General features: G+C 56.1%; 1 protein-coding gene across 1 annotated transcript; it reads left to right on the forward strand.

Annotated features, from left to right (window-relative positions):
* Positions 1–124: 124 nt before the first annotated feature.
* Positions 125–13,966, forward strand: TKFC (triokinase and FMN cyclase). The gene is made up of 18 exons (XM_036259186.1): positions 125–202; positions 1,568–1,676; positions 4,479–4,668; positions 5,581–5,691; positions 5,788–5,969; positions 8,386–8,464; positions 8,720–8,809; positions 9,413–9,447; positions 9,524–9,608; positions 9,702–9,791; positions 10,309–10,425; positions 10,829–10,948; positions 11,108–11,245; positions 12,426–12,532; positions 12,630–12,733; positions 12,863–12,896; positions 13,001–13,090; positions 13,409–13,966. The coding sequence occupies exons 2-18, from the start codon at positions 1,674–1,676 to the stop codon at positions 13,568–13,570; spliced, it is 1,737 nt and encodes a 578-aa protein (XP_036115079.1). The 5' UTR covers positions 125–202; positions 1,568–1,673; the 3' UTR covers positions 13,571–13,966.
* Positions 13,967–14,494: the final 528 nt, after the last annotated feature.

The raw sequence follows: 14,494 nt of genomic DNA on the forward strand, positions 1-14,494 counted from the left end.
AGCGGCCGGGGCGCGGGGCATCACGGGACGGCCTCACCTGGCCTCTTGGAGGACTCACGGCGCCCTAGGCGGCCAACCAACGGAGGCCCCGCCCCGGAGGCCCCGCCCCCTTGCTTACCGCCGGAGCTCGGAGTACCCGGATAACGGCGCCTGTTCTGGGTCCTCGGGAAGCGGTGGTGTCGACGGGGTTGGTGACGGGCGAGTGAGTGGTTGGGGGAGTTGCGATGCCCCTGATGCCCTCAGAGCTGACCCGCCGACCTCAACCCCAGTCCGCGCCGCTCACCCTTCCGCACGCCCCGGCCTATCCCTCTCCTTTGCTCCAGAGCCCTCGGGGCTGTTCATTCTTTTGGAACCGGAAGAACTGCAGAGGCCTAGAGAGGGAAGGGAGGTGACAGCAGTTTGTGCACCTCCCAGACTGGAGCTGAGGTTCATACCTCCCTCCCTTTAGCCCTCCCAGTTCCTCCAAACCCAGCCGATACCCTCACCCGACCCTGGAATGGTTTACCACCCCGCCTCACCTGGGGGAGGGGGACCCCCAGGAGGCTCACTTCCCCTTTCCCCTTTGGAACTCTTATTCTTCAAACTTTGAGGGGCCCACCAAGCCACTTGCCCAGCATTATTAGTACCCCTGTTACTGTACAGATTTTGATCTCAAATACAAAACCGGAATGTCCCCCATGAGAACCTTAATGACCCAGGAAAGCAGTCCGGTAGCGCTGCAACTTCCAGTCTTGCCACATCACACAGGCTCAGCAAGGAAGAGGAGGAGAACCACTAGTTTGGAGTACCCGCAGAATGCCACGGAGAATACAACCCACATTTTACAGAAGAGGGCGCTGAGGCTGCGGGGGAGGGGGGCGCAGGGGGATTACCTCCAAACGTCCAGTAAGTCAGAGGCAGAGCCAGGTGTGGATTCTTTCCACTGCAGACTCTACAGTGAGCCCAAGACCCTGAATGACCCCAAAATACCTCTGAAGCAGGCTGAACTCAGGGGAGCTAAAACATCCTTGGGGTTTACATGCGTGGTTTCCCACACCAGGGATTCTGCCTGACTTTGGAGGCACTGAATTATCAGTAGAAAGAACACAGGCTTTGTGGAAAGACTAGATATGGGTTTAAGTCCTGGCTCTTATGGTGTGACTTGAACAAATCACTAGAGCTCACTGAGTCAGTTTCTCAGAAGTAAAATCTGGTCACAGAAGTAAAATCTGCCTCCCTGTTGGTTTGGTACCAACAAGAGCAAGTGTGTGAAGAACTTTGTGAACTTATTCAGTGCACATGATGCTTATGTAAGAGACGATGTTACTCTGTGAGTCACTTTGCCCCTTGGTGGTGAGGCATGAAGGCAGTCCTGTGCCCAATGCGGATCGATCTGTCTTCTGGCAGCCAAGTGCAGGTGTGAACCTTGGTCAGCCCCACACTCTACTCCATCCCCAGCCCATGTTCTGGAACTTAGACTTGGATCAAAGTCTGGGGCAGCTCCCTAATTACCAAGGCTCTGGAAGCGTGACTGTGCCAGTAGGCTGTGAGTGCCTTCAGCAGTACATATTCTTACCCTCTCCTGCAGGTACTGCTGCGACCTTCACTCAGGTAGCACCCACAGGATTGCCCACCCTCTGGCAGCTCAGTGCAAAGGTGTGAACGCAGCTTGCTTGCTTCAGAGCCTCCCCACCATGGTGAGTCCCATGAGGGCCAGGGCTGGGGAAGGACATTGTGGGCTTGGAGCAGTTGGGGGGGGGGGCAGCGTCAGCTTTGGACACGCTGGCATTCCTCACACTCTGACTAAGAGATGCTGCTGCCTCCTAAGGTTCAGAGAGATCAAGACAGAGGATCCCTCTCAGGGTCTGGTCCCTGCTTCGCTCCATTTCCCAGCTAGTCCCAGCCAAGGCTGGGACTACAGCGTCTGAGATGCTCCAGGGTCCATCTGCCCTTGGTCCGGGTCATGTTTTTAGATTAGAACTTAAAGACATTAATAGTTATCTACGCTGTTATAGATACTGTATCAGTTACAGAAGGAGTCATGAAGAAGGGCCTGTTGCCTATGAGCTGATCTCAGGTGGGATCTACACTTCAGGAAGCTCAGCTTTGCAGAGCACTGCTCCGTGCCCACTCTAGAACTGATGTAAGCCAGAGCAAGCCTTGGACAAACAAAGCTTCAAATTTCAGCCTCCACTGACCAGTTATGTGACCTTTCACAGAAAAGTTGACCTCCCCGAGCCTCTCTCTCCTTGCAGTATGAAGCAGATTAAGGCCTGCCTCCAGTGACCCTGTAGTGTTTATCAGACCAGAGTCCTGGGGCCTTGCACAGAGCCCTCAGGCCACAGGGAACTAGGGATGGCACTGGTCCCAAGCCCTCTGATTGGTATGGGAGTGATTCAAATCCTAGGCAGGACAGGTTGTCAGCGATGGTGAGGAGTCACCTTCTTAGAGGGTGGTGGAGCTGAGGGTGGTGGAGCTGGAGGCTAGGTTTGGAGTTGAGACCAACCACAACTTTATTGTATATCCAGTCCCTGGTGGGCTCTGAGAACTACAAGCCCAAGCCCATGCCCTTGCTAGGGCAAGACCTCTGCCACTCCCAGCCTCTCTTCAGCCCCTGGGGAAAACAGCATGATGCATGGTAAGTCCAAAATAGAACCAGGCAGACCTGGACACTTGCTGGCTGTGTGACCTTGGGCAAAGTCATTGAACTGTGCTTCGGTTTCCTCACCAAGCTGATCGTTCCTCCATAGGTTGGTGGGGCGATTAATGAGACATGCTCAAAAGCACTGAGAAGCAGTCTGGCTCTCAGTCACTGCTCAGGAATGGAGCTGATATTATTCTGCTCTCTCCCTACTGACCTGGGTTTGTCTCCTTGTCCTGAAGCCGGTGGCTTGGCTCTGGCCCCTGCCAGACCCAAGAAAGGTCAAAGTTTACACAAAAGAACCTGCTGCCCACAGGCTTGAGGAAGGAGCCCCCGGAAGTGCACCCTGCCAGGACCTGCTTATCTGCAGGCTGTACCCCGCCCCGGGCCACCAGGCGGCACTAGAAGCCCAGCCCTCTGGGTCCCTTTTGAGCCCAGTCTCACTCTCTTTGGGACAAAAGCAGGCACTGCAAACCTCCTTCAGCTAGCTCCAGCTTTTTGGAAAAGGAAGCAGCTCTCTTTTATTCAGTGTTTACTGTAAGACAGGCATTCGCTCTATTAAATCCCCATGTTGCAGAGGAAGACTTGAAGCTCAGAACAGTGAGGTGTCTTCACTGAATTCTGATAGCTGATGGAGGCAGACGTGGGATTTGAGCCCAGTTGCCGGTGCCTGCAGAACCCAATCCTGCTGTAGCCCGTCACCCACTTCTTCCTCCACCTCCTGTGTCAGCTCCGCTGTAACTCAGGCCAGCCTGCCCATGACCCTCCCACCTAAGGCTCCGGGTGGCTGGGTTCCTCCAACTGCTTGTGAGACTGTGCCCATCTCTCCCTGATGGTCACTGGTAGCTCAAGTCATTCTAACTCACTGCCTGGCTTGGCCATCATACTGTTTCACACCTCCAGACCTTTTCTCTGCGCGCCTTTCACAAAGACTTCCAGGATCCTGGATTCGCTAAGGAGGCCGAGGGCCCCTGGGTGTCTGTGCATTTCTTTCATGTAGCACTTTCACAACGTGTGGAAATGATCTCTGTTTTCCGTCGAGGGCAGGGCCAGCATTCTGTTACCTCTTTACACCCGGTGCCTACCCCGGGCCTGGCACGCCAAGAGGCTTGGGTAGTATTGTTTGCCCTCATCAAAGGCCCAGTGGGAACAACAAATGAGTGTGGGGCCTGTTTGACCCCCTCCCCTGGCACAGGAGCCTCAGCCTAGGGCTTCTGATAAAGGCTTTTATTAATTTTTATTAATAAATTTTATTAATTTTTTTTTTACTCAGGACTCCCGTCCCCCATGTTCTTTGTTTTTTTGTTTGTTTGTTTTTATCCTCATCCAAGGACATTTTTCCATTTTTTGTTCAGGTAGAGTGGGAGGGAGAGAGAGGAAGAGTGAGAGAGAGAGAGAAACATCAATGTGAAAGGGACACATCGAGTGGCTGCCTCCTGCACGGCCCTGACCCAACCAGGGCTGGGGACAAACTGCAACCAAGGTACATGCCCTTAGTGGGAACCGAACCTGGGTCTCTCTGGACCGCAGGCCGACGCTCTAACTGCTGAGCAAAACTGGCCAGGGCATCCCCATGTTCTTTGTATTAAAGCCATTCTTCGGATGAATTTAAGCCATAGTCTAAAACATTTCATAAATTAGGCAAAGAATAAAAAGATACAAATTAAAAAGAAAACTCACAGAAATACCCACCTGATAAAATGACACCCCATTCTGTGTGTCCCTGGAGTTCTTGCCCCGATGCTGTTTCCCTGGAGTGCCTGCGTGGGCGTGGAAGAGGGGTCTTGGCTGTAGCAGTGTGACTGGGTAGGTGAGGGCCAGAGCACGCCCGGAACCCCGCCTCACTCCTCTCCCGTAGACCTCCAAGAAGCTGGTGAACTCGGTGGAAGGCTGTGCTGACGATGCCCTCGCTGGCCTGGTGGCCTGCAACCCCAACCTGCAGCTCCTGCAGGGCCACCGTGTGGCCCTCCGTTCTGACTTGGACAGCCTCAAGGGCCGAGTGGCACTGTTGTCGGGTGGGGGCTCCGGCCATGAGCCTGCCCACGCTGGTGAGTGCCCTGGGCGGGCCAGAGGTGGGGGGGAGGCTGCTGAGCAGAGTGGATGGGGTCTCCGGGGAGGTCGTCACTGATGTTTGGAGGTTCCGAGCCCAGCCCAGAGTCGGGCACCGGGTCCTGGTTCCTGCTCTCCCACCCCCTCGGGCTGTGATTTGGGACAAGGTATGGCTTCTCTCTGGGCCTCAATCTATAGCTTATAAAAGTAAGAGACTGGGCCAGATGATCTCTCAGGTCCTCCCAGCTCCGAGGGTCAGTGATTCTGTGAATCCTCCTGGCTTTCCAACTAACCCGTCACATCCTCCATGAAGCCTTCCTGACTCTTCTAGCCTAGAGCAGCATCTCTCTTCTGAATTCTCACCCTGCATTTTCACAACAACATGGACAGTCCTGGATTACTTTCTGTTCAGTGCCAGACCTGTTAGCTCCCCTTGAGAGCTCCTGGGGGCAGGGGCCAGGCTTTGTCCTCTGTGCCTTTCCTGTCTCCCTTCGGCAAACCCTTCCATTCACTCAGCAAACGTTAATGAGCGACCCACTCTGTGCCTGGACTTCTCTGGGCACTAGGGATGCAACGGGGAACCAGACAGACAAGGTGCCTACCCTCATGGAGCCTCTGCTCTCCTCTGAGGACACAGACAGTAACCAGATAAACACATAAGTGAAAGAGATCATTCCAGAGCGTGTGAGGTCATGAAGACAGAGAGCAGGGAAAGGAACAGCAAGCCGTGCGGCTGGGGAAGGCCCGTCCAGGGAATAACTCCTGAGTGAAGATCTGTGGGAAGCAGCCCAGGTGCTTTTCTAGCCTCAGGCATCCAGTGGGGCCACCAGACCGTGACGCTCAGAAGCAGGGAGGGCCGGGGACAGCAGGCACAGGTCCCCACCCAGCATCCTCTCCCCACCCATCTCCAGGTTTCATAGGGAAGGGGATGCTGACAGGGGTCATCGCAGGAGCTGTGTTCACCTCCCCGGCAGTGGGCAGCATCCTGGCAGCCATCAGGGCAGTGGCCCAGGCGGGCACAGGTGAGCCTGGCATGCGACAGGGGCTGCTGCCAGGTGGGCAGGCTGGGAGGGGAGGCGGGGCAAGTGCTGACGGGGCCCTATGGGCTGCTTCTGCAGCGGGGACCCTCCTCATCGTGAAGAACTACACTGGGGACCGGCTGAACTTCGGCCTCGCCCGGGAGCAGGCCTCGGCCGAGGGCATCCCCGTGGAGATGGTGGTCATTGGGGATGACAGTGCCTTCGCCGTGCTGAAGAAGGCAGGCAGGCGGGGGCTCTGTGGCACGGTGCTTATACACAAGGTGAGTGGATGGATGGATGGGACACGGCTGACCGGCCCCTCCCAGCCTGCTGTCTCCTGGCAGATCCCGGTACCTGGACCTGTCCGGCCGCCCCACCCCATAGGAAGCCATTCCCTCCCCAGTGCTCTCTAATCCAGAAAAGCCCCACGTCCCCTCCCCTACCAAAGCCCAGCATGTGGGCATAGTCCCAGGCCCTTCCCTTTCCATTCCCCACACCCAACCATCACCCTGTCCTGGTGCCCGTATTCCCAAATGCCTCTAACACACACATCCTCCTCAGAGCCCTGCCCTTCCTGTCCCAGCCTTTGTTCATCGCTCATCTGCTGTGCCCAGCTAGCCAGCTGCCTCCTCACTGTCCTCCTGCCTGCTTCCTGCCTACCCTCCCAGTCTTCCCACCGTACCCCAGAGGTGTCTTCTGAAGATATGTGTCTGATCAGGCTGCTCGCCTGCTGAAAGTCCTCTGCGGCTCCTAGAGTCAGCCCAGCTCCTTAGTCTGGTACCCACCACTCTTGCCTTCCTCCCTGAACTTTCCAAGTTCATCTCCCATAATCCCTCCCATCCTCTTAGGCTCCATCAGCACCTTTTCCCTCTACCACCAGGCTGTGATTCACTCTGGGGCTTTCCTGGTGCTGTATCTATGGCCTTAAACGTCCTTTCTCCGTCTAACTTGCTTTGGCCTGGCTAACTAACTCCTACTGTTCCCTCGAGGCCAGCTCTGGTTTTCCCTGTCACTGCACTGAGCTGACCTGGAGCCCCTTCTCAGTGCTCCCGTCTCATCCCATCACAAACTCGACCACCTCGCACCGAATGTTCAGCTTGTGTGTTTGCTTCCCCAACTGCTCCCCAGACTGAGTTCCTTCAGGAAGGGAATGTGGCTTAGTCACTTTCTTATTTCAGCATATACTAGGTGCTTGGCAAAAAGTGGGTGGGTGGGTGGATGGATGGGTGAGTGGATGGGTAGGTGGGTGAATAGGTGAGTGGGTGGTTGGATGGATGGGTGAGTGGATGGGTAGGTGGGTGAGTGGGCGGATGGATGGGTGAGTGGATGGGTAGGTGGGTGAATAGGTGGGTGGGTGGGTGGATGGATGGGTGAGTGGATGTATGGGTGAGTGGATGGATGAATGAGTGGATGGGTAGGTGGGTGAGTGGGCGGATGGATGGGTGAGTGGATGGGTAGGTGGGTGAATAGGTGGGTGGGTGGGTGGATGGATGGGTGAGTGGATGGGTAGGTGGGTGAGTGGGCGGATGGATGGGTGAGTGGATGGGTAGGTGGGTGAATAGGTGGGTGGGTGGGTGGATGGATGGGTGAGTGGATGGGTAGGTGGGTGAGTGGGCGGATGGATGGGTGAGTGGATGGATGGGTGAGTGGATGGGTAGGTGGGTGAGTGGGCGGATGGATGGGTGAGTGGATGTATGGGTGAGTGGATGGATGGGTGAGTGGATGGGTAGGTGGGTGAGTGGGCGGATGGATGGGTGAGTGGATGTATGGGTGAGTGGATGGATGGGTGAGTGGATGGGTAGGTGGGTGAATAGGTGGGTGGGTGGGTGGATGGATGGGTGAGTGGATGTATGGGTGAGTGGATGGATGGGTGAGTGGATGGGTAGGTGGGTGAATAGGTGAGTGGGTGGGTGGATGGATGGGTGAGTGGATGGGTAGGTGGGTGAGTGGGCGGATGGATGGGTGAGTGGATGTATGGGAGAGTGGATGGATGGGTGAGTGGATGGGTAGGTGGGTGAATAGGTGGGTGGGTGGGTGGATGGATGGGTGAGTGGATGGATGGGTGAGTGGATGGATGGGTGAGTGGATGGGTAGGTGGGTGAATAGGTGGGTGGGTGAGTGGATGGATGGGTGAGTGGATGGGTAGGTGGGTGAGTGGGCGGATGGATGGGTGAGTGGATGGGTAGGTGGGTGAATAGGTGGGTGGGTGGGTGGATGGATGAATGAGTGGATGGGTAGGTGGGTGAGTGGGCGGATGGATGGGTGAGTGGATGGGTAGGTGGGTGAATAGGTGAGTGGGTGGGTGGATGGATGGGTGAGTGGATGGGTAGGTGGGTGAGTGGGCGGATGGGTAAAGTGAGCCACAGTGTATATGCCCTGGAGAAAGAACTTCAGGAATCAGGAACCTGGCCATCAGCCAGCTGTGTGATATTAGACAAGTCATCCCACTTCTGTGGGCCCATTTCTCCATATGTTAAGTTCTTTCTGGCTCCAACAGACTGGAATTCTTAAAGATTCCTGGCAGGTTCACGGTGAATACAGGGCGACACTGCTCTGCCCTGAGCACAGTGGGCCAGGTTGCTGTGGCAGCACTCAGAGAGCCCCCCAGCCAACTAGAAACAGCCCCGGCCTGTCTTCAACCCCCAAATGCTACAGTGACTCCCTCCCCCTCGGGGGCTTATCTCTTCGTGGGTACAGATAGCAGGTGCCCTGGCCGAGGCAGGTGTGGGGCTGCAGGAGATCACAGAGCGGGTGAGCGTGATCGCCAAGGCCATGGGTGAGTGCCAGCCAGGGGTCGGGAGGCAGGGAGGGAAGAGGAGGCTGACCTTGGGACTAGCAGCCAGGTCCCAGCAGCTGCATGACAGGGCTTGCCAAGTTAGTCCCCAGGGATGAGGGAAGGTCTCTCTGGGGGAGCCATGGGGACTGGTAGCCTTGAGTTCCAGAGCGAGGTTTCTCTTCCATCTGAGATGGAGAGGCTGCCCTGTCTGATGCCAGCAGCAGGGTGGTCATCCCGTTCATACGTTTCTCATAGGAACCCTGGGGGTGAGCTTGTCCTCCTGCAGTGTCCCTGGTTCCAGACCCACCTTTGAACTTGCAGCTGATGAGGTAGAGCTGGGCCTGGGTAAGCTTATGTCCACCCTTGTCCTAGCCATGCCTACTCCCTGGGTTCTACCCACATCTATGCCCTGGGAGTCATCCACCTGTGCTTTCAGCTTCCCTGGAGCTATCACCTAGGTGGTCTTGGTGTTTTTAAATGGGCACTCAAAGCTCTCTGGCTCCGCCTGCCTGGTTTCTGCCTGCTCTGCCATCCACGCCCAGGGCCCCAGCCACGTGAGGCTCCATGCGCTGCCCACCTCCCTGCCTTTGCTCACGTCATTCCAGGGTCCTCTGCCGAATGCAGCCCTCCTTTCAAGGGCCACTCAGAGGCCACCCTAGCTGCAAGGCTTCCCTCTTCCTCCTCTGTGCCTCCAAGGTGATGGGCAGAGGCCTCACGTTTCTCGGCTGTGACTGCCTCTAGTTGAAGCTGCTTAACTAATGACAAGTTAAGTTCCTGGCTGTCTCCGCCACCGACCCACGCTCCTGGACAGCAGAAACTGTCTTTTTCATCATTCTGCCCATTTCACCCCCGCTCCCTGCATACACAGCACCCAGCCTGGCACTGAGTACATCTTGATAAAAACACGATGAGCAAATCCCCAGGCCTGAGCATGTCATCTATCCACAGGGATCCACGGGGAAGCTGGCGTGCGCCGGATCAAGGTAGGTGGACTCCCTGGCCCAGGCTGGTCTAAGGCCCAGGCTTCGGACACGGCTCACTCCTGGATCCTTCTGGCAGATGGCAACTGCTGACGAGATTGTGACACTCATGCTCGACCACATGACCCACTCCTCCAACGTGTCCCATGTGTCTGTGCAGGCCGGTGAGGGGCTGCTACACCTCTTGTCTCCCAGCCCTTCCTCCCCCCACTAAGGGGGCCCAGAGAGTCTCACCGGGGTGTCATGTCTGCCCACAGGCTCCTCAGTGGTGCTGATGGTCAACAACCTAGGTGGCCTGTCATTCCTGGAACTGGGCATTATCGCAGGTGCAGCGGTCCGCGCTCTAGGTGAGCCCCACCCTAGAAGAGACCTCCCAACCCCCAGAGCATCTTCCCTCCAGCCTTTCGAAGCTAGACCTAAGAAAAGCAGCTGAGGTGGGGTCTGCCATGGCCCAGAGCGTGGGCTGTGCAGCCAGACGAGCCCGAGTTAGGTCGTCACTCTCCCGCCTCATTGCTGCGAGTGTTGAGCCCGCCCCTGTCTGTAGAGAGGCTGCTGTGAGGATTGAACCAGGGTCAACATACATAACGCACTTGGCACAGTGCCCAGCACCTGTAAGAGCTCAGTAAACGAGACCTACAGTTACCCATCTGCCCCTCTAGAAGGGACGTTGCCAGGGAACGTGGTAATTTAGGGTGTTATAGAGGAATGCCCGAGCAGACCTGGCCATGTCCCTACTGACCTCAGGGCCCCAGGTTCCAAAGTCCAAGTTTTTCTTATTCTGTTTCTTTACCTGATGCTGGGGGAAGAGGGGGAATATTGCCCTTCCCACCTTCCCTGACGGACGTCCACACTTTGGTATTGCAGAGGGTCGTGGGGTAAAGGTTGCCCGTGCCCTGGTGGGCACCTTCATGTCAGCCCTGGAGATGCCTGGCCTTTCTCTCACCCTCCTGCTAGTGGATGAGCCCCTCCTGAAACTGATAGGTGAGACCTGGAACCTGGGGTCCTCCAAGCCAGGGCTCCATGTGGCTGGAAGGAACCAGGGGGTTTGGGGAGACCCCATGAGGGCTGACCATGACAGTCAGGCTCCAGCGCTCACATGACTGGAGGAGTTGGTATTAGGCTCCTCCCCAGAGGCAGTCTTTTTTTTTTTCCTTTTTTCTCCCAATTTTTATTAATTTATTTTTGTTACATATGATTCTCCTTTTTCCCCCCCGACACCCTCCTCCCCACCCCCACCCCCACCCCTTCTTCCCTTATATATAGTAGGTACTCAGTACTTGCTTTTTGAGATCGCGGGAACTGGGCCACCAAGTGGGGAATCCAGGCCCCACTTGATCCCTGGCCAGCCAAGCCATGTCTCAGAGAGTCATCTTGCTGTCACTAGATGCTGAAACCACAGCATCGGCCTGGCCCAATGTGCCCAGGGTCTCCGTGACTGGGCGGACGCGGACCCGGGCAGCCCCCACTGAGCCCCCAGAGGCCCCTGACTCCGCTGCTGCAGAAGGTACCAAGCCCTGCTGTTGGGGCAGGTGGCCCAGGGCATTGGCCTGAGTCCTGAAGGGTGAGGGGTGTGCAGGGACCCTAACACCCATATCCCCCACACCTCAAGTTCAGCTGTGAGAAGGGCCAGGTACACCTCTTCCCCACTGTCCTCCCCCCTCAGGCTTTGCCTTGAAGCGGACAGTGCTCGTGCTAGAACAGGTGTGCAGGACCCTCCTGGGCCTGGAGGGACATCTGAACGCCCTGGACCGTGCTGCCGGCGATGGGGACTGTGGCACCACCCACAGCCGCGCTGCCAGAGGTTGGTGCCAGGGCCCCTCTGGGGTCCGGAGAGGGGCTGGTGTCACATTGATTCTGAGATTTTGGCATTTTGTGAACTAGAACAATTTTAAAAACATTTGGAGTGCTGACAGGGGTTGACAACTTTTCTTTTGCTAAACATGGTCGTTCGCAAAACCTAGCACCCTTTCTATCTATTTTTATAGTGAGAAGACCCTTCTAACACTACAAACATGGGAAAGGTGTTATTGTAGAATAAAATGTAATCTCTTGCAGTGAATAATAACTTTAGATTCAAAGGGAGCTCATTCTATAGTCCTTATTTTTCTCAGCTTACCTGGATTAGTGAACAGTTTTAATTGTCCAGCATCATTCTGTCAAGAAAATTGTATTTTGCCCTAGCCAGTGTGGCTCAGTTGGTTGAGCATCGTCCCATGCACCAAAAGGTTGCTAGTTTGATTCCTGGTCAGGGCACACGCCTGGGTTCAGGCTCCATCCCCAGCAGGGAGCGTGCAGAAGGCAGCCGATTGATGTTCCACGCTCACATCAGTGTTTCCCTTTCTCTCTTCCTCTCTTAAAAAAAAAAAAAAATCAAAAATATATTTTTTAGCCCAGCTGGTGTGGCTCAGAGGTTGAGTGTCGACCCATGCACCAAGAGGTCGCTGGTTCCATTCCCGTCAGGGCACATGCCCAGGTTGTGGGCCAGATTCCCAGCGGGGGACATGCAGGAGGCGGCCAATCGATGTTCTGTCTCATCGATGTTTCTATCTCTCTTTCCCTCTCCCATCCTCTCTCTCTAAAATCAATAAAGACAAAAATAATTTTTTTTGAAGAAACATGTATTTAGTGCTTGTCATGGGCAAGGCAACTCTGAGGATACAATAATGAGCAAAGCAGATCAAAGTCACTGCCCTTGTGGCTTGTGTTCTGGCAGGGAAGCAAACAGTAAGCAGCCAGTAAGACAAAGGACGCAGCGCAGAGGGCTGAGGAGGAGCAGGGAGCAGGGAGGCGAGGTGCGCAGTGTCGGGTGAGCTGCCGAGGTCCCTGCCGGCGCCCGCACTCCTCTCCAGACTGCACGCGGGTTCTCCTCACGTGGGCGCCCTCAGCCTCTTCTGGGGCCCATTCCTTCTGTCTGGCTGTGGGGCCTGGGTGTTTGTTGGGAGGGAGGGTCTCTGAATTCCTTACCATCTCTCTGCCTGCAGCAATCCAGGGGTGGCTGAAGGAGGGGCCACCCCCTGCCAGTCCTGCTCAGCTTCTCTCCAAATTGTCCCTCCTGCTACTGGAGAAGATGGGAGGCTCATCTGGGGCAGTGAGTGCCGGCAGTCCCCAGGGCAGAGGGCTGACACGGGTCCCGGGTGGGCTTAGGCCCAGGCCAGACCTGAGTGTTCAAATTCTGGTCCTCCCAGCTCTATGGCCTATTCCTGACTGCGGCGGCCCAGCCACTCAAGGTCAAGACTGACCTCCCCGCCTGGTCGGCTGCGATGGATGCGGGCCTGGAAGCCATGCAGAAGTGAGCCCGAGCCCTGTGCCTTAGACCAGGAGCCGGCTGGGGAGGTGGTTGATGTCACCTGTACCCAGCCAGGCCCTGTTCCACCCCAAAGTGATTCCCTACAGTGAACCTCATTCTCTTCCCCTGCAGGTATGGAAAAGCTGCCCCAGGGGACAGGACTATGGTGTGTATGGGCCCAGCCCCTTCCCCCTTTGATTATAGAGGCCCTGAAGGCCACCCCCAATGACAGGGCCTGTGCTCAGCTCTCCTCTCCCTCACCTTGTCCAGCTGGATTCCCTATGGGCAGCAGGACAGGAGCTCCAAGCCTGGAAGAGCCCAGGGGCTGATCTGTTCCAAATCCTGACCAAAGCAGTCAAGGTGAGTGAAGCTGGGCCCAGCCGCCAGGGAGACAGGCTTGGATCGAGTTAACATCCTTCCTTTACCTCCGTTTCTGCCTCTACAAATGGAGATGGGTACCTGTCTCTGAGGGTACTGTGAGGCTACAGAGATAAACAGAGCCCCATTGTGTACCTGGGACATAGCAGGCCCTCAGTAAAGGGGGCCCTTGCCCTGCTACAGGCAGGAGGGGACCTCTCTCCCCTGGTGACAGTACAGAGGGTGCCGGCAGAAGTGGGACAGGAGGGTCCAGGGTGGATGGTGGCTTGTCCTTAAACCCACTCTTCCCCCTCCCCTCAGAGCGCAGAAGCTGCCGCCCAGGCCACCAAGAACATGGTCGCCGGAGCGGGAAGAGCCAGCTACATCAGCTCGGCACAGCTGGACCAGCCGGACCCCGGGGCAGTGGCAGCCGCAGCCATTCTCCGCACCGTCCTGGAGGTGTTGCAGAGCCAGGGTGTGTGAATGCCTCCCTGGTCTCCTGCCTCTGGCTGCTGTGCAGGGCCTTCCCATCACTTCCTTCTGCCTTCCAGCTGTCACCCTCCCTGCCCCTCAGGCCCATCCTCTTAGCTCAGCAGGGAATCCCCTACCAGCCTCCAGGACTACTCCAGTGCAGAACCTGCAGGCCCAGAGCAGGTCACCTGCTCAGCACTGCCCTTTACCTCCTCAGGGAGTGAGGTCCTGGGGTCAGTCTGCTCTGTCCCCAGCCAACCCGGGGCTTCAGCAGTGAGGCACTTTCTTTGGTGGCACGGCACAGTCTTTAGCTGGTGTTGCTGACTCGGTTTTAAGACTCTGGGAAAGGCTTCCTGCACCTGAACCTGAGCCAGTGTGGAAAAGCAAGCTAATAAACCACATTGAAGCAACAGAGCTTCTGCTTCCTCTGAGGGACCTTATTCTAAGTGTGTCAGCAAGTGGCCCCACTGCTGAGACTTCACTCCCTGGTTGAGATGATCATGACCCATCTCCTACCACCAGAGACCCACAGGCCAGGTCTGCACAGCTGGACTGGTTCCACTGGGATCCCCAATCCTGTCCTCCTCCTGATACACACCACACCCGGTGGCTTGCTTTTCTCAGCACTGAATAGAATCCACTGATTCTTCAAGAATCAGACGGGCAGACAGAACACCAAAATGAAAAGAAATCATATGGTAAGGCTCATGGTAGAACAGAAACTGTGCCCAGGCCAGCTCCTGGGTCTCTAGAGCAGCGGTTCTCAACCTTCCTAGTGCCGCAACCATTTAATACAGTTCCTCGTGTTGTGGCGACCCCCAAGCATAAAATTATTTTTGTTGCTGCTTCATAACTGTAATTTTGCTACTGTTATGTCTTAGGCAACCCCTATGAAAGGGTCGTTCGACCTCCAAAGTAGTCGCAATCCACCGGTTG

The sequence above is a fragment of the Molossus molossus genome, unplaced genomic scaffold (genome assembly GCF_014108415.1).
Source record: "Molossus molossus isolate mMolMol1 unplaced genomic scaffold, mMolMol1.p scaffold_m16_p_13, whole genome shotgun sequence".
NCBI classification, from domain to species: Eukaryota; Metazoa; Chordata; class Mammalia; order Chiroptera; family Molossidae; genus Molossus; species Molossus molossus.

Bases quoted from the DNA above. Each gene is read 5' to 3' on its own strand.
- TKFC (XM_036259186.1), top strand. The intron at 5,970-8,385 runs GTGAGTGGATGG...TCGTGGGTACAG, and splicing joins GCACGGTGCTTATACACAAG to ATAGCAGGTGCCCTGGCCGA. The intron at 12,897-13,000 runs GTGTGTATGGGC...CACCTTGTCCAG, and splicing joins CCCCAGGGGACAGGACTATG to CTGGATTCCCTATGGGCAGC.